The sequence below is a fragment of the Myotis lucifugus genome, unplaced genomic scaffold, assembly GCF_000147115.1.
Source record: "Myotis lucifugus unplaced genomic scaffold, Myoluc2.0 scaffold_97, whole genome shotgun sequence".
In the NCBI taxonomy this organism is placed as follows: Eukaryota; Metazoa; Chordata; class Mammalia; order Chiroptera; family Vespertilionidae; genus Myotis; species Myotis lucifugus.
Genome location: NW_005871145.1, coordinates 1,917,714 through 1,940,698, shown reverse-complemented (window position 1 = coordinate 1,940,698; position 22,985 = coordinate 1,917,714). Strand labels below are relative to the sequence as shown.

Here is a 22,985-nt window from a genome sequence, read left to right as displayed (position 1 = left end):
AAATAAAGGAAAAATATAAATGTAATAGTGGGTTTTGTTATTGATTTAGAGAATAACAACCTAGAATATCGAAAGACATATGTGATAGGCTATTGTTTTTGTGATGCAGCTACATGAATTAAGCAACTTTTCCTTCCTGGCTACCTCCTTACTTGACAAATAAGTGTATAGAATGAAAAATTCTTAAGGTGGCTGCTTGGGACAGCGGGGGGACCAGTCTGTAGATTGCATGGTTTTCCAGGTACTTTGCTGTACATTTGAAACTGGTGTGGAATGGTAGTGAATGTAAACTGCGGTTGAAAATTTTTTTAAAAGAAAAGAAAAAGAAAAAACCTCTGTACATCTTTAGAAGCTTTACATTTACTGAAATATTGAAAGTGAGAACCGACTGGTAGGATTTACCATGACTTAAACCTAACAGGGGAAATGTTTCATTTCTAAGGCCCTTTTCACAGCATCCTTTACCTCTTTGTTCCTCAGACTGTAAATCAGTGGGTTTAACATGGGAATCACTAGGGTGTAGAACACAGAAACTACCTTCTCCTGTTCTACAGAATACTGGGAGCTTGGCTGAATATAACTAAAGCTTAAGGTTCCATAGAATATGGTGACAGCAGTCAGGTGAGAGGCACAGGTGGAGAAGGCTTTCTGTCTGCCTGCTGCTGAGTGGATCCTCAAGATAGCAAGAACAATGAACATGTAGGAAATTATCACAACCAGGAAGGTGCCCATGGCAATGATGCCAGAGAAGGTTAAGAGTAACAACTCATTCGTGGAGGTTTCAGAACACGACAGCTTTAGGAGTGAGGGAATATCACAGAAGAAGTGGCTGACAACATTCAACCTACAGAAGGACAGTCTGCCCAAGCTTATTGTGTGTATCAATGAGTTAATTGTTCCACACATACATGACCCGATGACCAGCCCTACACACTTCCTCTTAGACATGGCCACACCGTAAAGCAAAGGATTTGCAATAGCCACATAACGATCATAGGCCATTACTGACAGCAAGCAACCTTCTGTGGTAACAAACACCCCAAAACACAAATGCTGTACCATGCAAGCAAAAAAAGAGATGGTTGCCCTCACAAGCAGGAGGCTTATTAGCATTTTGGGTGCAATGGTGGATGCATAGCAGGCATCTACAAAAGAAAGGCAGCTGAGGAAAAAGTACATAGGTGTGTGGAGTTTGGGAGTGACTCGGATTAAGAAGATCATGCCTAGATTCCCCACCAAGGTGATGACATAAATCACCAGGAACAACACAAAAAGTACAATTTTCAGTTGAGCCTGGTCCGTCAATCCCAAAAGAATAAACTCTGTCACAACCGTAAAATTCTTTTCAGCCATTTGTTTCTTTTCACAAGATCTGTTATGGAAAGAGATACAGCAATTATAACTTATTAGGGAAATTGTGTGTGTGCGTGTGTGTGTGTGTGTGTGTGTATAAAAACAAACACAACAATTACTGATGTCAGGCTTTGGATAAAAAATATCCCGTCTTTGAATCTGAGATTTTTCATCAATAAAAGTAGTAAGAGGACTAAATGGTCTCTCATTTCATTCCAATGACGTTGTTTTATATGATTATATTCCATAGAAACCAAAATGTGAAAAACAGTTTGTCTCTAACAGCTTCAGTCTATCTCTAAAATGTCCACTCAGCAGACACTAATGACGATCGAAATTAATAGCATGTATAATATATACCACTAGTAGCCTGGTGCACGAAATTCGTGCACATTAAAAGGGAATTAATTGCCCTAACCTGTTTGACTCAGTGGATAGAGCATTGGCCTGCGGACTCAAGGGTCCCAGGTTTGATTCCGGTCAAGGGCATGTACCTTGGTTGCAGGCACATCCCCAGTGGGGAGTGTGCAGGAGGCAGCTGATCAATGTTTCTCTCTCATCGATGTTTCTAACTCTCTATCCCTCTCCCTTCCTCTCTGTAAAAAATCAATATAATATATTTTTTTAAAAAGGGAATTAATTAGCAGAGATATTTTAATATTGCTATTTGCCCTTTCTCTATAATAGAAGTGTGAGAGATGAAAGGAAATTAGTAAAATGTATATGAAAATAATATATAAATTTATTAATAAATAAACAGTAACAAAAGGATATAACAACAACAACAGAGGCATGATATAAAAATGACAAAAACATGATATGAAAACAACAAAAACATGATATAAAAACAACAGTGATGCAAACAATGACTGATAAAGTGATTAAACTTATTCTAATATCTCCCTGTACACCACATTAAGAGTGAAAACACTTTCAGAATGCTTGACTAATTTCCCTTGTGATGAAGTACTTAGAACTTTAACTGTAACATCACATGCTCTTCAAACTCGAGAGAAAGCAACATATAACTGACCATGTGCAAAACAGGTTCAGGTAGGAATATGCCTACTTTGTCTAGAGTTTGTCCTTGTGATTTATTAATAGTCATCACAAATGCTGGCATCACGGGAAACCATCGTCGAATCAATTTAAGTGGGAGGCCAGTGTCAGATCGGGACAAATTAATTCTTGGAATCAGAACAGCCTCTCCCTCTGCAGATCCTGTTAATATTTCAGCTTCAATAATTTTAGGTCATAATCTTTTGATAATAAATCTGGTACCATTACAAAGACCCCAGTTACTATTGAGATTTCCCAATAGCATGATGATTGCACCCACTTTCAATTTTAATTTATGACACAGCATTCCCGAAGGAGTAATACTATTAAGAAATTCGATGGGAAAATTTTCCTTTTCAGCATCATCTGTGGAATCAATGGAATCATCACTCAAATATGTGTGAGAATCTCCATCGAGTATATCTCAACCTTGGCTGCACATTAGAATCACCTGGGAATCTTTTTAAAATTCTGATTCCTGGGCCTCATTCTCCGGAAATTGTTTCTTTGTTATGGGGTGGGGCCACAACATTAGTAACAAAGAAACAGAATTAAAACTTTATTGTGGGGAACTGCTACAGTGTTTTGCACAGGTTCAAGCCTTGGACTGATGAGAGGGCACAGTCCTCTCATTGCCACGTGCAAGTCCCAGCTTGGAGGGCAGGGCCCTCCCAGCACAATTATAGCCAACAGCTGAGTTGTAAGTCTGAACCTATGGTCCGAACACGTGGCCCCACATGCCTGAGTGATGTAGGCTTGATAGAGTTCAGGTGCATGTAATTGAGTAGGATTGAAACCCAGGAGAATGTTGTAAACATCTTGGTCACACCCTTACTTTGCCTCGTGGCATCTGCTATAAAATAAAGACACAGTTGAGGGCATGGTCGCTGTCTCTCAGAGAAGCAGCATCCCACCCAGATCTGGCTTTCATTCTCTTGTTTGTCTTTTCTAAGCCTTTCAGCCGCCCCCACTCAGGTTCATCCTTGGCTGTGCTGGCGCAGCACACTTTATAAAGATATGCCTCTACGCTCCCAGGGTGGGTTCCTGCCTCAAACCCCGCCCTTACGGGAAACAGCTCTGGGAAACAGCTCCGGGCAGGGTGCAGCCATTGCCAAGACAACCCCTTCAGGACTGACTTCCTTTCTCTTAGTTGTGGTTCTGGTCGTGATGAACACCACCCAGGGTTTTTATATAAGTAGATTAGATAGATAGTTATTCTATGATATTTTCTTCTGAATTATTTGTTTGTTTTTAAGTAGAAAATTATTTAATGAGAAGGGCCCATAAAATTATATTTATTTTGAAGGTATATATGGCAATGATGTACAGGGTCATTATCTTGGACAGCCACAACACGAAGTAAGAGGCTCAGTACCTAGAGTGATGACATTTAAAATGCCAAGGATTCTGGCTTTTGTGACCATAGGAGATATTGGGTGTCAACACCTCATTCTGAAACTCATGAAACAAAAGCTGTATCTTGCATGATACCTACTAAAAGTATCCAGGATTCTTGCTCCAGGACAATTTTCCTCATGTTCCTGTAAAAGACCAGCCCTGGGTGGTCACTGACTGAGACCTAGGACACAGAATCCCACATCTTGCATATCTGGAGCATTATGGAGGCATTTCCTGAGATCTCAAATAATTTTAGAAAAATTTAAAAGCACACTAATTTAGAATATGAATATATATATAGATATATTCACAAAATTTTTGTGATACTTCTTCCTATTTTTCATCCTATAATACATAGTCTAAACAATTTAAGTCTTTCTAAAATTGCAATTTCCATTGGATGGTTGGATACTTATATTTTATATTCAAAGCTATTCGTATTTGTTTCAGAATATGTTTCTCTATTAGTTAGAGTGTCACTTTAGAAATTACAATAAACAAATGGTGATGATATTGGTATATCTATAATTTATACCATTTATCTATTTTAATTAAAACATTTCAATTGCCACGATGACAAGAAGTTAGGAATTCATTAATCCTGGATCAAATCCCATTGTTGACAACAATTGGTTTTATTTCATTAAAGAAGTTATTTAACTTCCCAGATTCAGGTTATAATTATATTTACTTCTCCAAAATTGCTGAGAGGATTGAAGATAACAACTCCAGTTAAGGATTTACTGTTCTTTGAGTATAAATTGATTACTTAGCAAACTAGATAGAAAGTTGCATAACTATATTAAATATAGCTAGATAGAATAGCGATATATATTTAGTGTGTGGTATCTTTTGGTACAAGGTGATCAGCTTCAAACTTTTAAACCATTGTAATTGTACTATTCCTTTTTTTCTGGAGCATTTCTGCAATACATAAGCACTATTTATTTTTATTTTTTTGTTTATTTTTGTAATCAAATGGATATCTCAAGTTATCAATTACAAACTAGCTTTGTTAAATGTCATATTTCTAAAAATCTACATTTTTTCACAATATCTTACATGCTATTTAAAGATTACCAACCTATTTGACAATATGGAAGAACACATCCCACAATATTCAAAACTGCATCTTTTATTCATAGATCTAACACGTGCTCCTTCAACTACTCTCAAAGACTTAACTGAAAATTTTCAGTTAATAAAACATCACTTATTGATATGAATTTTATTGTAAACTATAATTAAGGAAATAGTATTTTTAAAAGGTATTATAAATTAAATTAACACCAAAATATAAAACTAGTAACTTTAGCAACAAAATTTGATGGCTACAAAACTGAATTATATAAAAAGATATAAACTTAAATTTTATGAACTTTAAGAATCAAAACACTGATAAGATTCTATCAAACTTAAAATTTTCAATTATTTGTTGAATGAATGATAAATATAAAATCAAAATAAGTAGTAAGACATTAAAAATAATGAATTTAACTTACCAAAGATACTTTAAAATTTAGGATATTAGTTTATTTAGAATGCTCATATCCATCTCCAAGTTTTCTTACTCTCTTCTTAGAAATAAAATTAGTTAATATACTTTCTGATATTAAGGATAATCAATATTTTAATGGCAGATAACTGAACCACTCAGGTTATATATATATACATCTATATATACATATACATATATATATCAAGTAAAACAACACAAAACTTAAAAAATAAACAATGTAACAATGGTGTTACATCTATAATTCTTTCTTCAATGAGGACAAAACTGAAAGAAGAAACAAGTATATATTTATATATATGGTTTGTTTTTATTCTAATGAGACCAGAATTCCCATTGTGCAGACATTAATTACACTAAAACAACAACAACGGCAAAAATTACACTCTGGATTGCATTCTGGTTTCTCAAGAGACTCTCTTAAAGTATCTCAGTGGATCTGGTTTCCCTAAGATCTGTAACATAAAAAAAATGTTTCAAAAAATAGAAGGCAACATACAGATAAGGGTGAGAAAACAGCAGAAATATTGATTGTAAAAAATTTATATAAATTGGAAAGTATTTTATTAAGAGATAATGTGAACTGGGCCTGAGCTTGTAAGGCAAAAAACGGGTTAGGTGGAATCCAACTTGATAATGGCTATTATTTCTAAAAAGTTGGAGAGTAACAACCCTACCACCACTTCTACACACTTCTATTTAGATTGCAATTCTGCATTCTATCTAACTGGTAGAATGGCCATGTGTTGCTCCTATCAGCTATTATGTTTAGCTCAAATATTCTCATTTATTTAATGAATACTTCTTAGAGAATAAGGACAAGCTAGACATTGTGTTCTGCACGGGAAAGAGAAGGATTTCAAAAACAAACAAACAAGCCCTGACCGCTTGGCTCAGTGGATAGAGCTGTGGCCCATAGAATGAGGGTCTCCAGTTCCATTCCCCGTCAAGGGCACATACCTCGATTGCAGGGTGGATCTCTGGCCAGTCCGGGCACATACTATAGCAATTGTAGTAACACATAAATAATAAATAAATAAATAAAATTGTTATTGTTCTCAAAAGAAAAAAAATCAAAAACATGGACACTGACACCATGACTCTCCTAGGGGCCTTTGCAAAATATTATTACTGAGTTTCAACTTATTCAAAAAACTGGTAAGTTTTTAGGTCCAGGAGCAACACAGAATTCCTCACATATAAATCTAGTACACCAAAAGACTGTTCCCAGTCAGGGCACCTACCTAGGTCGGGGGTTCTATCCCAGATCACTGATCCACGTTTTTCTCTCTCTCTCTCCCTCCCCCTCTTTCCCTTACTCTCACTCTAAAGAATCAATAAAACATATCCATGGGTAAAACCTTAAAAAAATAAAACCTAGCACTAACCGGTTTGGCTCAGTGGCTAGAACGTCGGCGTGTGGACTGCAGGGTCCCAGGCTCGATTCCGGTCAAGGGCATGTACCTTGGTTGTGGGCACATCCCCAGTAGGGGGTGTGCAGGAGGCAGCTGATCGATGTTTCTCTCTTATCGATGTTTCTAACTCTCTATCCCTTCCCCTTCCTCTCTGTAAAAAATCAATAAAATATATATTAAAAAAATAAAAAATAAAATCTAACTAAATAAATCTGCTTATCAGCAAACATCTTAAGTTAACTTGCTCAACATGATCTGGCAACTTGTTAGGGGGGAAAAAAAAGAAGTCTTATCTGGGAATCAGTAGCCACAATCTTTCCTCATGTGGGTGAACTTTGGATTTTGCTGTCCGCACAAGTGAGGAAGCTTTGAGCTGAAACATTTATATACATCTCTGGCTAGCATGGCTCAGTGGTTGAGCATCAACCTATGAACCAGGAGGTTGAGGTTCAATTCCTGGTCAGGGCACATGCTGTGTTGTGGGCTCAATCCCCAGTGTGGGGTGTTCAGGAGGCGCCCAATCATTGATGTTTCTTTCTTTCTCTCTCACTGCCTCTCTGAAATCAATATATATATATATATATATAAATTGACTTCAGAGAGGAAGGAAGAGGGAGAGGTAGAAACATCAATGATGGGAGAGAATCATTGATTGGCTGCCTCCTGTACGCCCCCCACTGAGGATCGAGCCCGCAACTTGGGCATGTGCCCTTGACTGGAATCCAACCTGGGACCGTTTAGACCACTGGACGACACTCTATCCACCAAACCAAACTGGCTAAGGCTAAAGTCAATTTTTAAAAAATTAAATAAACAAATATACATATATACTAATAAAAGCCTAGGTGGCCCTCCCGCCCTCATATCATCACAAGATGGCTGCCCCCATGTTGTCATAAGATGGCCACCACAAGATGGCCACCTCCACGTTGTCACAAGATGGCCAGCAGGGGATGGCAGTTGTGGGCGATCAGGCCGGTAGGGGAGGGCAGTTGGGGGTGAACAGTCCAGCAGAGGAGGGCAGTTGGGGGTGATCAGGCCAGCAAGGGAGCAGTTAGGTGTCAATCAGGCCAGCAGGAGGGTGGTTAGGGGGTGATCAGGCTGGCAGACAGAAGCAGTTAGGGGAATCAGGCAGGCAGGCAAGCGAGTGGTTAGGAGCCAGCAGTCCCCGATTGTGAGAGGGATGTCTAGCTTCCGGTTTAGGCCTGATCATGCAGGGATTGAGCCTAAACCGGCAGTCAGACGTCCTCCAAGGGGTCCCAGATTGGGAGGGTGCAGGCTGGGCTGAGGGACACCCCCAGCACATGAAATTTCATGCACCGGTCCTCTAATCCTATCTAATAATAGACAAACATGGTAATTGACCATACCTTTGCTATGCCTTCCATTGGCTAATCAGCAAGATATGCAAATTAACTGCCAACAAAGATGGTGGTTAATTTGCATATGTAGGCGCGAAGTGGCAGAGTGAAGACTGAAGGTGGCTCTGGCCAAAGCGAAGGCCTGGGTCCCGGATGTCGGAGGAAAACCGATGCTGGCAGCCAGGAGAAGGGAAGGCCTATTGCAAGAATCTTTTCGTGCAACAGGCCTCTAGTATATATATATTTACATACAGTGGTCTGAGTTGATCACACTGTGGCTACCAGAATGACCTTTCAGGACTGTCACAAAGGTCCTGCTAAAGATGAATTTACTATCCAATTGTAAAACATAATGAGAAAGAACATCTCCATAATCAAAACTATAGAAAGCAATAAATACATTTAAAATGTTTTTTAAGATAAAAGTCAAAAAGGGAAAAAAATAGATGAACCCTTTACCAAAAAGACAAGGGCTATAGGCTAATTTATTGACAATGGTCTAAGCAAGGGATCAGGAAGAATAAATGAATGAATGAGTGAGTGAATATGAATACTCGTGTAAAAACCTAGCTAGTCAAAAAGAAGCTGTGTCTTACTATGGGAAGAAAATGTAGCCTATGGTTGCAGGAGGATTCAGTCACAATAAGTAACTATTTTGAGGAAGCTATGTTGAAGCTTCCATTATCCTACAGAAAACAGGAAGCAGCTCTCCACCCCTCCTCAAGTACCCAACACCAGCAAACACCTATGGAACCTGAGTCTGTGCAGATAGAAGCCAGATGATCCTACTAGTAAGCAGAGTGGAACCACGGAACTCAAGTAACAAGAGGTGCCACTCTTTGCCATCTGAGCCCACCAGAAAGTGAGAGGTCCGCCAGTATGGAAGATCAGATACCCAGACCAAATGTGGAAACGTGTAGGACTGACCAATCAAGCTCTGTTAGATTGAAATCACTTTGTTCTGTCCAGCCCTCTTTTGCATCTCTTCTAGATAGCTTAGTCCCAAGACCATCCAACCAGATCCCTGAATTAAAATTAAAGAATATGTATAGCCCCTCCTCATCTTCCTCTTTAAATTTGCTTCAAGCCTTGTTCAGGGAGGCTTATTTGGGCTTCCTTCCCAGCTCCTGTTTGTCTGCCTCATCAAATAAACTCTTGCCTTGCTGCATATTCAATGCTTTGTTAGCTAGCTTCACATAGCGTTTGGCATACAAACTTGGGTTCGATAACAATGTTTACTTATTTACTTTTCTCCTCTCTCCCTCAGTTCTCCTGGCAGCATTATTATCTATTTTATCACCCCTGATTTTGACATCAAGCATGGCCAACTCAGTTTCTGCCTCGTACAGGAAAAGTTGCTGTTATTGGCAATTTTTTAAAAAATGAAACCTATAAAGAAGGGGGAAAAATAAAATATATGCAAAAAGAAAGTTTAAAAAAAACTTTCCCATATTTCCATGGTCACCTGAATAGATGCTATTAGGTTCATAGGAGATGCAACTGACCATTGATCACTAGGAAGTCTGTAAAGGCAGTAAGGGTCGCAGCTAAGAAACCATAGAATGCTGAGGATATAGTTAAGAAGCTAGAAACTTCTATGACTTGGATATGTGTTTAACTGTATGCAAATTCTCAATTCTCACACAGATGGAAGTCATAGAGGAGGAGGGCATGAGTGACATTTATGAGAGATGAATTATACTATCTTATATTAGATTTTGCTCTCAATGAGGTTGTACTGAACATTATCCAAGAGTGCTGAGATCTCAAGTCAGGGAACACTACAGTCAAGGCAATCATTATAGTAATACATTGCATTACAATTATTGTTACAGGTTTGTCACATGAAAGCAAAAGGCATATATATCACCCATTTAAAGATAAGGCATTCATTTCTATCTCCTAGTTATGAATCATGTGACTTAGGGCAAATTACATGGTTTATCTGAGCTTGATGTCCCCTGAATATATCAGTGATATATTTTTAACCTAGTGGCTACCCCATATTTTTATTTCATTAATTAATTCAAAGAAAAATCCTATGCAATGACATTTATAAGTTTATCACGATTTTTGGAACAGCGCTGGTTTTATTGGGATAAAGTTATGTCAAAGTATTTTCCATAGTTACTTTAATCATTGACTCTGTGAGTGAGTACCTTTACATCATGCAGGCCCTGAGGGACTGTTTAGGTAATCTCTGCTGTTTTCAGTTTCCTCCCTGGCATAGCCCCTCACATTTTCTCACTAGGGAATGTACAGGGTGCTCTGGGTCATTAGCAGGCACCACGAGGTAGAATTTTAAAAGTCTCTCGGATTATTTTAGCATCAATTACATGTGACTTCTTCAGGGAGCATCTCAAAAAAGGACAAGCCTAAATTCTCCCCACTTAAAGTAAAGGTAAGAGTAACTTAGGAGACAGAAATCCAATTCTTCATTAGAGGTGAGTGGATTGGAATTGTGCTTTGATTATCTCCATGGTGTTGGTAATTTCCCATTATTCTTGGCTTCTGAGTATGGACACGCTTATGGTTACTCACAGCTGATTCTAAAATGCCACAAAAACTCATTATCTCCTTTGTTAGCTGGGGTTCCCTGGCACAGAATGGTATTTTTAGGGCATTAAATCCTATGACTTAACTAAATATCATAGATTCATTTGACTTATGAAAGTCGATAGTGGCATTTAGAGATTGCAAGTAAAGAAGAAGTTAAGCTTTCCAGATAAAATATAGGATTCCCAATTACATTTGCATTACAGATAAACAACAAATAATTTTAATGTTATGTAATATTTGATAAATATTACTTTATATAAAAATATTCAGCCATAAGCGGTTTGGCTCAGTGGATAGAGCATCAGCCCGCGGACTCAAGGGTCCCAGGTTCGATTCCGGTCAAGGGCATGTACCTTGGTTGCGGGCACATCCCCAGTAGGGAGTGTGCGGGAGGCAGCTGATCGATGTTTCTCTTTCATTGATATTTCTAACTCTCTATCCCTCTCCCTTCCTCTCTGTAAAAAATCAATAAAATATATTTTAAAAATAAAAATTAAAAAAGATTAAAATATTCAATGTAATTGTGGGGAAAATGTATTTTATACATGTATTACCCATGCAATACTTTATATACTACAAATACTTTTACTATAAGATATGTATTTTTTATATATAAGGAGAAACTCTAATGATAAACTTGTATATTTATTTAGTTGTTTGCTTTTTTCCTCTACTGGCTGCCTACTACTCAGTTTGTTTTTTCAGAATAGGCTTTACACACTGACTGCATTTATCTTTGACAGGGTATATTTCATATTAAGTATTCTTATCACAATAAAATTAAAGCATAAATATCAAAAAAAAATGAGCAGGGCGAAAGAATCTAGATATCTTCTGAGAGAGGAATAACTGGCACTAACAATGGAGCTAAACTCAAATAACACCAGAATAATTCTTAGCAAAGCACTGAAGACTTCAACATGAGGGGATTGGTGCTGGAATTCGGAATTCCTTTGCTGAATCCAGTGCATCTCCTATTCTATAGGAAAGCCCACAATAGCAGGCCCTGCAACAAATGTTCTTATTTGCGAAAGAGGAAAGAACCCCAAAACAGAGTGAGATCAAGGCGGGAACAGCAGACAACCTGATCTAGGAAAGCGGAACAGAAGTGGCTCACGAATTTCCACATTTGCCTCCTGCTGCCCATCCCATTCACTAATCCTCGGATCAGACTGGCTAAATGGATACCAAAAAAACGATAGATTCCTAGAATTCTGCCAACAGCCAGAGGGTGGCTCCCGACTCAGCCGCTCCTGTTGGTTTGGACCTTGTGCCAAGCTCCCAGGAGTTTCTACCTGATAGCTGGCCAGTCTAAAGCTGAGCATTAATTACATTACATAACTCTATTTTGTGTTTTGACTGGCCGAATATTTTGAACTCCAATTGAAAATCATGCTTGCAGAGTCCCAGATTTTCATTGAAGAGAAACTCAGTGTGAGAGGAAGTAAACACGAGTGGGTTGAGCTAAAGCAGCTTCACTGTCTTCACTCAGAGCAGTCCCACTTTGTTTTCCTGACTTCCCACGTAAATTTCATGAAATGAAGAGGACAGGGCTTGCCATGGAAACATTTGAAAATCACAGCGTTATACTCTATATGTACTCCATCGTACAATTCAAGAAGTAAAGTGACAGTAATATGAGATTCAATAATTACTCATATAAATATTTTAAATGCTTTCTGTGCTTTATCATATTCACAAGGGAGGAATAAATTAATGCATATAAATAGCATATTAGAGGAAAGAAAGCATATAAAATTAAATATTTAAAATGCCTAAATATTGATATTAACTATTTTAGCAGAAATGGATCCAGATCTTATGCCTCTTGAAGCTCATACAAGTTTGAAGCTTTTCTTTTTTAAAAAAGAAAAGAGGTTACACATGTAAATGATGGCATTAATGTGAATATTTATTTAGAATGGAAAAAAATTTTAAATTTCAGTTGTCAATGAACAAGTACTCACAAATATGATAAAAGTATAAATGTAGTAGTTTTATTAGTGAAATTTTAGACATGTCTCAGCATATTGGGTAGTAAGAGAGTTCTTAGAAGCCATTCCAACACGAGAATAGATAGCATTACTAATGATAAATTTGGCTTTCATAAATACACCCACTAAATATCAAATAAGGTATTATTAACTCAGTCTCTCCTTAGTTGGACCCCACAAATGTTTGTGCACTCGCCAATGCACTATGATACTAGTTGAATATGATGGAGTCAAAGTTGGAATGGAAAGAGAAAGTGTGCTTGATTCAGGTTAAAATATCTTACATTTGCAACTTTTACAAAGTTGCAAATACATCATTTTGTGAGTGTATTGTTAAGGCCCCACCTAGACCTTTAGAAGTGCAAATGAGGGGCCTAAAATCTTAAACTTCATTAACTTCACATTATCTCTGTCTCTCTTTTAGAAAATCAAAATTCCACAAGACTTCTCAGACAGAAATGTAAGTGTACTAAAGAAAAATTGTGATGTCATTGCATAGGTGAAATAAATATTTCTAATATGTATATGGCTTTTTAAAAAATCAAGGGATATGTTCCAAACATTGTTGACTCTAGTTAGAGTTTAATCTGTCATAACAGTGTGTGTTTCATGTGCATCACTTCTCTAAGAAAGTAAAAGATTCTATCACTTAATTTTAAAACTAGATGTGGGAATTATTTCTATCCCCTATTATGAAAAACTAGAAGCCCGGTGCACAGAATCATGTACCAGTGGGGTCCCTTGGCCTGGCCTGCAGGATTGGGCCAAAACCAGCTTTCCGACATCCCCTGAGGGGTTCTGGATTGGGAGAGGGCGCAGGCCAAGCTGAGGAACCCCACTGGTGCATGATTGGGGCCAGGGAGGGACCGAAGGAGGGCCCCAGGGTGTGTCTGGCCCGGCTCACTCAGTCCAGACTGGCCAGACCCCAGCAGCAAGCTAACCTACCAGTTGAAGCATCTGCCCCTAGTGGTCAGTGTGTGTCATAGCAACTGGTCAAGCAGTCGTACAAATGGTCGGACACTTAGCATATTAGGCTTTTATTATATAGGATTTTTTTCAATCTGCCTGCAAAGATTATAATTATGTTTAGGTGACACTACATGAAAGCTAATAACCTCTTTTTTCTTTGCAGAGCTATCTGGACACAATGAGCCAACAGAATCTAACATCACTGACTGAATTCATTCTCATGGGAGTCACAAAGCAGCCTGAGCTTCAGGTTCCACTTTTCATGGCCTTCCTCATCATCTACACAATCACAGTGGTAGGCAACCTGGGCATGATCATCTTGACCCAGGTGGACTCCCGCCTACACACACCTATGTATTTTTTTATCAAACACCTGGCTTTCATTGATCTTGGCAATTCCACTGTCATTTGTCCCAAGATGCTGGTGAATTTTGTTATGGATCAAAATGTCATTTCATATTATGCATGTGCCACCCAGTTGGCTTTCTTCCTTATGTTTATTATCAGTGAATTTTTCATCTTGTCAGCCATGGCCTACGACCGCTATTCGGCCATCTGTAACCCTTTGCTCTACAATGTTATTATGTCCCAGAGATGCTGTCATGTGCTGGTGGGTATCCCATACCTGTACAGTATCTTTCAGGCTCTGCTGTTCACCATTAAGATTTTTACATTGAACTTTTGCGGCTCTAATGTCATAAATCATTTCTACTGTGACGACGTGCCCTTGGTACTTTTGCTCTGTTCAAATGCACAAGAAATAGAATTGCTGATCATATTATTTTCAGCACTTAATTTGCTCTCTTCCCTGCTGGTAGTTTTGGTATCTTACATTCTCATTCTGATTGCCATATTTCGAATGCATTCTGCAGAGGGCAGGAAAAAAGCTTTCTCCACATGTGGTTCTCATCTGACAATGGTGGTTTTATTCTATGGGTCTCTACTATTTATGTACACACAGCCCAAATCCACTTACTCCTTTGATACTGATAAAATGGCCTCTGTGTTTTACACTTTAGTGATCCCTATGCTTAATCCCTTGATATACAGTTTAAGGAACAAAGAGGTAAAAAATGCCTTCCACAGGGTCTTTAGGAATCCATGTAAACTTTGTATTTAATATTCAATATGGAATATTGTTCTAATAACTCTGATAAAGGCAAATGTCACTTACTATTTCTAATACATATAGTTGCATTCTTTTTTTAATTCAGAGCAAAACTAATTATAATGTACAAATAGATTGTTTCCCTAATAGTCAGCCAAGTTAATCCTCATATTTTAGATCTCAAATGATACTTCCTCCTTGGCATTTCTTGCTATATATATATATATATATATATATATATATATAATTGATTCCAGAGAGAGAAGGGCAGAGGGAGAGAGAGATATAAACATCAATGATGAGAGAGAATCATTGATCAGCTGTCTCCTACATACTCCCTACTGAGGGCATGTGCCCTGACTGGGAAGTGATCTGAGACCTCCTGATTCATAGGTTGAAGCTCAACCACTGAGCCAGACCAGCCAGGCTCTTGCTTTTGATTTAAGGTTTCTTTTAGTACTACCATAGGAGTTGATATTTTTCTCATTTGAAACACCTACTAAATTCTACCTCAGTAAACTATGTGTTTCTTTCTGTGTTTTTATTGTCATTATTTTTCAGTTAGGGACCTTTTCAATTTTGTTTTTATTCTGTTTTCTTAACCTACTACAACAGTGTAAAAAAAGTAAGTTTCTTTCAGACAACATATAGATGGATAATGATTTTTTTAAACTTCTCCTTTGGAGAATTTAACTCATTTACATTTAAAGTAACTACAGATAATGATGACATACTTCTGGCATGTTGCTCTTTGTTTCCCATAAATCGTCTCTTTCTCTTATTGATCATCCTTTCTTCCATAACAAGATCTTGACTTTGTGGATGAACCTTATATTGGGCATGCCTACAGTAAAAGTCCATACGGCTATTAAAAGAATGTTCAGAGAACTGTAAGCTGGAAAATTCCAGAGGTCACACAGGTAGGAAGCCTCAATAAGTAGACACAACCTGGCTGTTTATCTAATTGTGTGTCTGGAAATGTGTTTATTCAAGACAGCAGTCTTCTTACCCAGCCCCCCAAACCTCCTTCCCTCTGGCAACCATCAGTCTAATCTCTCTATCATCTATTTTTCTCTTTAGATTCTACATACACGTGAAATAATATGTTATTTGTTATAATATAGAATTAATAATATATGTAAAGATCTCAGAAATAAAAGTTACTTAAGACTGCTACTCATATAGTTTGAAAATAAGCTTCAAAAAGAGCTTTCTGATCCTTGTTTAAAAAATTGAAGTTTTCTAGGAAGACACAAAAACATTACAGCACTCATTAACATAAAATTCACAAAAGTCACGTTCCAATCACAAATACTAGACATATGTGAAAGCAGGAACACGTCATCTTACTCAGGAGATGATTAACATAGATCTTGAAATAACAGTGATGATGGAATTATCAGGCAAAGACTTTAAAACATGTATATGTCTGTAGTGTGAGCCCTGATATTTGTGTTTGTTTTCAATCTTATTTTTGTTATGCAAGTTACTGACTGAGGTTTTGGATGCCCAGATATCAATTTCAAAGAGGCATCCACTTCAAAGCCTATCACTATGGAAAACAGTATTGAGATTCCTCAAAAATGTAAAACTGGAACTGCTTTATGACCCAGAAATTCCACTTCTGGGTATATATCCGAAGAAATCCAAAAACAAATTTAAAAAAAAATGCACCTCTATGTTCATTACAGGGTTACTTACAATAACCAAGCTATGGAAGCCACTCAAGTGCCCATCAATAGGTAAGGGGATAAAAAAGGGGTGGTGCATATACACTGACTGGCCAGATTATTATGACCACCCCATCAGTACAATGAAGTGAATTAGTTATGCAAGTAATAATAATAATAAAACCTTGAGAGTATTTGCTTAGGAAGTTTTCAATATTCAGTATTTTTGGAAGTGTCGATGAAGTACTGATGGAGTGGTCACAATAATCTGGCCAGTCATAATAATCTGGCCACTCGGTGTATACAACTAGTGACCTGGTGGACCGATTCGTGCATATTGAAGGGAAATTAATTAGAAGATGGCCGGTGGGGCAGGACTGGGTGAGATGGGCTGGACAAGAACTGGTGCCAACCTCCCATGGTCGGCCACACCTGGGTGGCACCATGGCTCAAAGGGCATCTACAGAGTGAGCAGGGTCCCTCTGGCATGTGGGGTCCATCGGCCTGGCCTGCAGAAATCGGGCCAAAACCCACTCTCTGACTTTCCCCAGAGGGGTCCCGTAGAGCGAGAGGGCACTCTGCAAACTTGCTGTCGTACAGGGTGTGGAACACAAATGCAAGTGTGCAGTAAACCAGATTTGGGGCTGACAGCGCCCCAGCAACAAATAACCCATGGCCGAAGGTGGAATCACGTAGCCCTGTAAGGAATTGGGCTCCCTCCTCTCTGGTTTTGGGGTGCATCACCCTAGAACCGCCACTGCCAAGTTACTGCAGCACGACAGTTCCTGCATTGAGCGTCTTCCCCCTGGTGGTCAGTGCACATCATAGTGGCCGTTTGGACGGTAGGAGGTGTGGCTCAGTGGTTGAACGTGGACGTATGAACCAGGGGGTCACAGTTCAATTCCAGGTCAGTGCACATGCCCTGGTTGTGAGCTCAATCTCCATAGGGAGGGAGCAGGAGGCAGCTGATCAATGATTCTCTCTCATCATTGATATTTCTGTCTCTCCCTCTCCAATCCTCTCTGAAATAATAAAAATATATTTGAAAAATATTTTTTCCCAATTTATTTTCATTAAAAAAACTATACTCCTAAAGATATAAGGAGCTAAGACAATTCTAAGCAATATAAACAGAAAGGAAATTAAACCCAAGCAAGTCACAATTAAACTTTTGAAAAGCAGTGATAAAGAAAAATCCTTAAAGCAGATAAAGATGAAAGATACTTTCTAATCAGCTGAAGAAAAGATTTATTACTGATTTATTGGCAGATACAAATCAAAAGACATTGTTTCATGGCAATCAAATGTTGCATCATTTTCTTAAGAAGTCAATTTCATTGACTCACATATTGTGTGTATGTGTGTATAATGTACCAGATACTGACAAAGGCATATTTATAATTATGGTGTTTAGTGATATTGCATATTTATTTTTTTTAGTTAGACACAGGTAAGAAATATTTTTTTTACTTTTCCTAATGGGATATTCTGAGAATAATTAACAGAAATCCAGGGTGCTCTCTCCCTTGGGTAATTACTTGCAATCCTTTTACCAGATTAAAACTTTAACAAAATGAGTGTCAGGAGGGTAGAAAAACACTTAAATACGTTCTCCAACAACTGGTGATTAAAACAGTAGGAAGTCAAAGCAGACTCTCCACTCAGGTGAGTAGAAAATACTGGTTTGAAAATTTAAGCAAACAGCTTAAACTGAATTATCACCAAAGATCTTGAAGCGCATTATGCTCTGCAAAACTGTCTTTTTTCTTTGCAATATACATATCTGTCATCGATAGGAGTAATGGGTAGGACAGACCTGACACTCTGCCCTATACATTTACACCATCTTAGTTTTCCAATGAACTTACTGCTTCAGTCATCGATAGTAACAAGGGTTTTTGTCTATTTTTATTTATGAAGTGTCCTTTCTGTCCCGCTTTTCATTCCCTATCTATTCAGGGTGACTTTAATATAAAGGAAGCATTGTGCTTATAAAAATATATTCCAAAGACATCATGACTTTATTTGAATCCTGACTTCACCATCTATTATCTGAGTGACCGAGGTTAATTTATTTCCCTCCCTGTGCCTCATTTTCCGTGACTCTCAAATGGATATGGTTATACTGTACACTCCCTACAGTTATTGTGAGGGCCATATGAGTTAATATATGTAAAGTGCTCAGAACAGTGCTTAGCACACAACGAGTTCTTTATTGGTGCTTGATAGTCATTTGTATTCTTCTTTTCATGCCTCTTCACTAAGAGTTCATGAATAATCAGAATGACCAAGTCATTTGTATGCAAAGAGGGATATATGATTGAAAAATCATTAGAAGTGTTTCCATAGGCAGAAACAACAGATGTGCCAAATAAGGACTAAGATAGCAATAACAAAATCCTAAAATTTACGTATCATGGCCTTAGATTTTGTATTGGGTAAATAAGCTGAACTTATAATGAAACGTATTAATATATATATATATATATATATATATATATATATATATTCAGATTTTTCTCAATCACTCCACCAACAGTTTAGAAAGCCTTTTGTCTTGTTACTTTAAAGAGACATGGGACATGGTGATTGTCAATAATGCAAAGATTATGATTTAGGTGCCTATGTTTGTTTACAAATTACTTCAAATATTGAAAAAGCTGAAATAGAGTAGGTAGGTCTTTTGACGTACTTCAGATGACTTTGGATCCAAAAAGGAGGTCATAATAGCTACTAGTATATCAAAACAACCACTTCAAAATACCTTGCCCCTTTAAAGCATACTTTACCAAAGTTTCAGTGACTGTGTGTGTTGTATCAGTCTCAGACTATCAATAGTGATGTTGTCAGCTAGGGATGCTTGCGGGCACACACCTGGGCCTTCCTCTTTGGACAAGCCTCAGGTATTTCCTACCAAAGCCAACAGTGAGACAAAGTGCAAGAAGGCAAAAGCAGGGTTATTCAAGCAGCAAGTTACCTAGGTCACCCAGGGCTTTGTAAATGGGAACTTTAGAGGTGAGGCAGCCTGTCTCTCTACTTGTGCAGCTGCAATACATTTATTCAAGATGGATGCCATTGAAATGGATATCTTATCAATCAAAAAATTATTGTCATAAACTTACAGTACAATCAAAAAAGCTAATAATCAATGTGAATGTAGATATGCAAAGCTTTGGCCAGATGGGAAAAGGAGTCTCTATTTTATAATTTAAGACCAAGAAAATGTCTTCGTATCTCATACATTATGTATTCAATTCTCGTAGAAGATAGCATCTCAAATAAAAGTATTGATTTCATACCTTACACAGGTTACCTAGAAGAACCACATGGAGAAACACAATTGTACTGCAGTGAGCAAGGTGACTGAATTTATTCTCATGGGGATCACAGACAGCCCTGCGCTGCAGGCACCTCTCTTTGGAATATTCCTGGTCATATACTTGATCACAGTGTTGGGCAATCTGGGCATGGTTATCTTGACCCATTTGGACTCCAAGCTACATACCCCCATGTACTTTTTTCTTAGACATTTGTCCATTACTGATCTTGGTTACTCCACTGTCATTGGCCCCAAAATGATGGCAAACTTCGTGGTGCACAAAAATACAATTTCCTACAATTGGTGTGCCATCCAGCTGGCACTGTTTGAGATTTTCATTATCACTGAACTGTTTATTCTATCAGCAATGGCCTATGATCGCTATGTTGCCATCTGCAAACCTCTTCTCTATGTGGTCATCATGGCAGAGAAAGTGCGATGGGTGCTGGTACTCATTCCCTATCTCTACAGTACATTTGTGTCGCTATTTCTCACAATTAAGTTATTTAGGCTGTCCTTCTGTGGCTCTAACATCATCAGTTATTTTTACTGTGACTGTGTCCCTCTAATATCCCTGCTATGTTCTGACACACATGAACTAGAACTGATTATTTTGATCTTTTCAGGCTGTAATTTGCTCTCCTCCCTCTTGATTGTTCTTGTATCCTACATGTTTATTCTTGTGGCTATTATCCGAATGAAGTCAACTGAGGGGCGGTACAAAGCCTTCTCCACCTGCAGCTCCCATCTGACAGTGGTGGTCGTGTTCTATGGGACCTTATTGTTTATTTACCTGCAACCCAAATCCAGCCATACCTTTGATATTGATAAAATGGCCTCTGTGTTTTACACCCTGGTGATTCCAATGCTGAATCCATTGATCTACAGCCTAAGGAACAAAGAAGTAAAAGATGCACTAAAAAGAACTTTGACTAATCAGTGCAAAATCCCTACTTAAAATCTTAATATTCAGTGGCAAAGGTGGGTCTTTGTTTAATGTTCTGTCAGTCCAATTATAGCATCAAAAGTTAGAAATGTTTTACCAGGCTAAGTTTTCTTCTTCTTCTGGATAAAACATTTTTTCTGATATCTCCCTGTAGTCTTCTTCACTTCAATCAGATAAATATTGTAGCCAGATAATCAAAGTTCTGAGTTATTTTTCAAGGTCAGAGTTGAAATTATTTAGAAATAAGGAAAATCACATAAAATTTCTGTTTGAATTCAGACTTGCAGAGGTAAACATAAAAAAGTCTTAAATATTTAAAATGGTGTAAAATTAACCAGAAAAAATAGTAATATATATTTCATAGTAGTCACTGTATATTAAAGATAAATAAGATTAAACCAAGAAGAATGTGCAGTGAAGACAGGAGGCAAGAAAGTAAGTAAATGTGTGAATGATGATAACACAGCATGAACAAACTGTTTCAGGAATCTAGGTTTATTAACCATTATCACGCCAATAACTTTAATTTTTAAAAGAACCTAGGCTATATAGGATATAAAGCATGCCACCTCAGAATAACATTTTCAAATCAGATTGAGTTAATAACTTTTATCTCAAGGATACAGTGGGTATATGGGAAGATTTTTTTCACTAGGAACCACAAAAAAGAGAAAAGTCACCTTTGACAGGTCCTCACACTGTGGCTAACTTTGGCTTATTGAAGCCTCCTGGTACACAAGCTCACTTTGGATTAGAAAACTCAAGATAAATGAATTAACTGGCCACCTGCTGGAAGGACATCAATATTTTGAACAATCTATAGCAGTAGCAGCAAAGATGAAAGATAACTGGTAGAACCCAAGGTGAAATGCATTTTCAGTCATGTCTATTTTGTCTCCTTCATGAGCTCGTGTGCACAGAGACAATATTTTGCATGGACTCAGGTAACACGATGTTTCATTCACATTGTGTCCCACTCAGCTAACGTATAGATTCCTCACATCTTAGTATTCCCCTTGTTGTTCAAATGGCATTATTTAGATTTTTAAAAATATATGCATTACCTCAATCATGCTTTTTTCAATCTATTGTCATATTCCGAGTAATAGTTGTAAGGACATTAACCAGTACGTGAACCAAAGTCTCTTTATTTCAGATCCATGCATTTTATTTATTTTCCCCTTTTTGGAATGTATTGGAATTTATTTTATTAAGAGTTGATTAAGTGTTCTTGCCACAAAATAAATGATAAACAATTTTGGATGATGAATATGGTAATGAGCTTGATTGTTATAATAATTTCATGATATATATTTGTATATCAAAATATTAAATTGTACACCCAAAATAAATATAATTGTTATCAATTGTAATCTCAATAAAACTTGAATTTTTCAACTTTTTAAAAAAATGGAATAAAACAAACTGAACAAACTAAAGAAATACAAAATTGCATTATCTAATCATATCAATTGTATTTACCATGTTAGCTTCAGATCCTGTCCCTAAGCACATTTATTGTTATGAATGAATTTTATTTTCTTGACCAACATTTTTATACTATACTTCAAAAACTTGGTCATATATATTTTTGTCAAATTCTATTACTTCCATTACTTTACACAATCTATGAGTAAAGTTAAATAATATTAATAGCATTCTCCAGTATCATCCATATAGGACAGAATTTAAAAAATGTTATAGTAAAGAACTAAACATGGAAGAGCAAATACCAAACTGTTAATGGCAGTTACCTTTGGGGAGCAGAGTGCAATTGGTTGGGAGGGAGGAATAGTGGACATGAAGGGTACACATTCACTTTTTAATCTATATTATTCTGGCTTGCCTGAATTTGTATCAATGAGAATATATTTATTGTATAATTTTTAAATGGTATTTAAAAAGTGTTTTTAAATAGCAAGTTAACTGTGTTGTACAAAAAAATCTGTTAGAATTAATAAACAAATTCTTTAAAGTTGAAGGATACAAAGTCAACATTCAGAAATCAGTGCATTTCTATATACTAACAATGAACAATATGAAAAGAAAACTACAAAAACAATTCCCTCTATAATAGCATCAAAAAGAATAAAATACTTGAGAGTAAACTTAACCAAGAAGGTAGAAGACTTGTACATTTAAAACCATAAAATATTGCTAAAGGAAATTAAAGGAGACACAAATAAGTGGAAAGACATTCCTTTTCATTAACTGGAAGATTTATTCTTAAAATGTGCATACCACCCAAACCAATCTACACATTGAATGTAATCTCTATTAGGATCCCAGTGATTTTTTCTCAGAAGTAGAAAAATCCA

At 37.2% G+C, this 22,985-nt stretch overlaps 3 protein-coding genes across 3 annotated transcripts; 2 read left to right on the top strand and 1 right to left on the bottom strand.

The window, feature by feature from the left end:
* Window positions 1-414: 414 nt before the first annotated feature.
* Window positions 415-1,353, bottom strand: LOC102427342 (olfactory receptor 5J2-like). Its single transcript, XM_006092056.1, has one exon. The coding sequence runs from the start codon at window positions 1,351-1,353 to the stop codon at window positions 415-417; it is 939 nt and encodes a 312-aa protein (XP_006092118.1).
* A 12,449-nt stretch (window positions 1,354-13,802) lies between these two features.
* Window positions 13,803-14,744, top strand: LOC102438633 (olfactory receptor 8K5-like). The gene has a single exon (XM_006091925.1). The coding sequence runs from the start codon at window positions 13,803-13,805 to the stop codon at window positions 14,742-14,744; it is 942 nt and encodes a 313-aa protein (XP_006091987.1).
* Window positions 14,745-19,642: 4,898 nt separating this feature from the next.
* LOC102427027 (olfactory receptor 8K1) lies at window positions 19,643-20,702 on the top strand. The gene has a single exon (XM_014458472.1). The coding sequence runs from the start codon at window positions 19,729-19,731 to the stop codon at window positions 20,677-20,679; it is 951 nt and encodes a 316-aa protein (XP_014313958.1). The 5' UTR covers window positions 19,643-19,728; the 3' UTR covers window positions 20,680-20,702.
* Window positions 20,703-22,985: the final 2,283 nt, after the last annotated feature.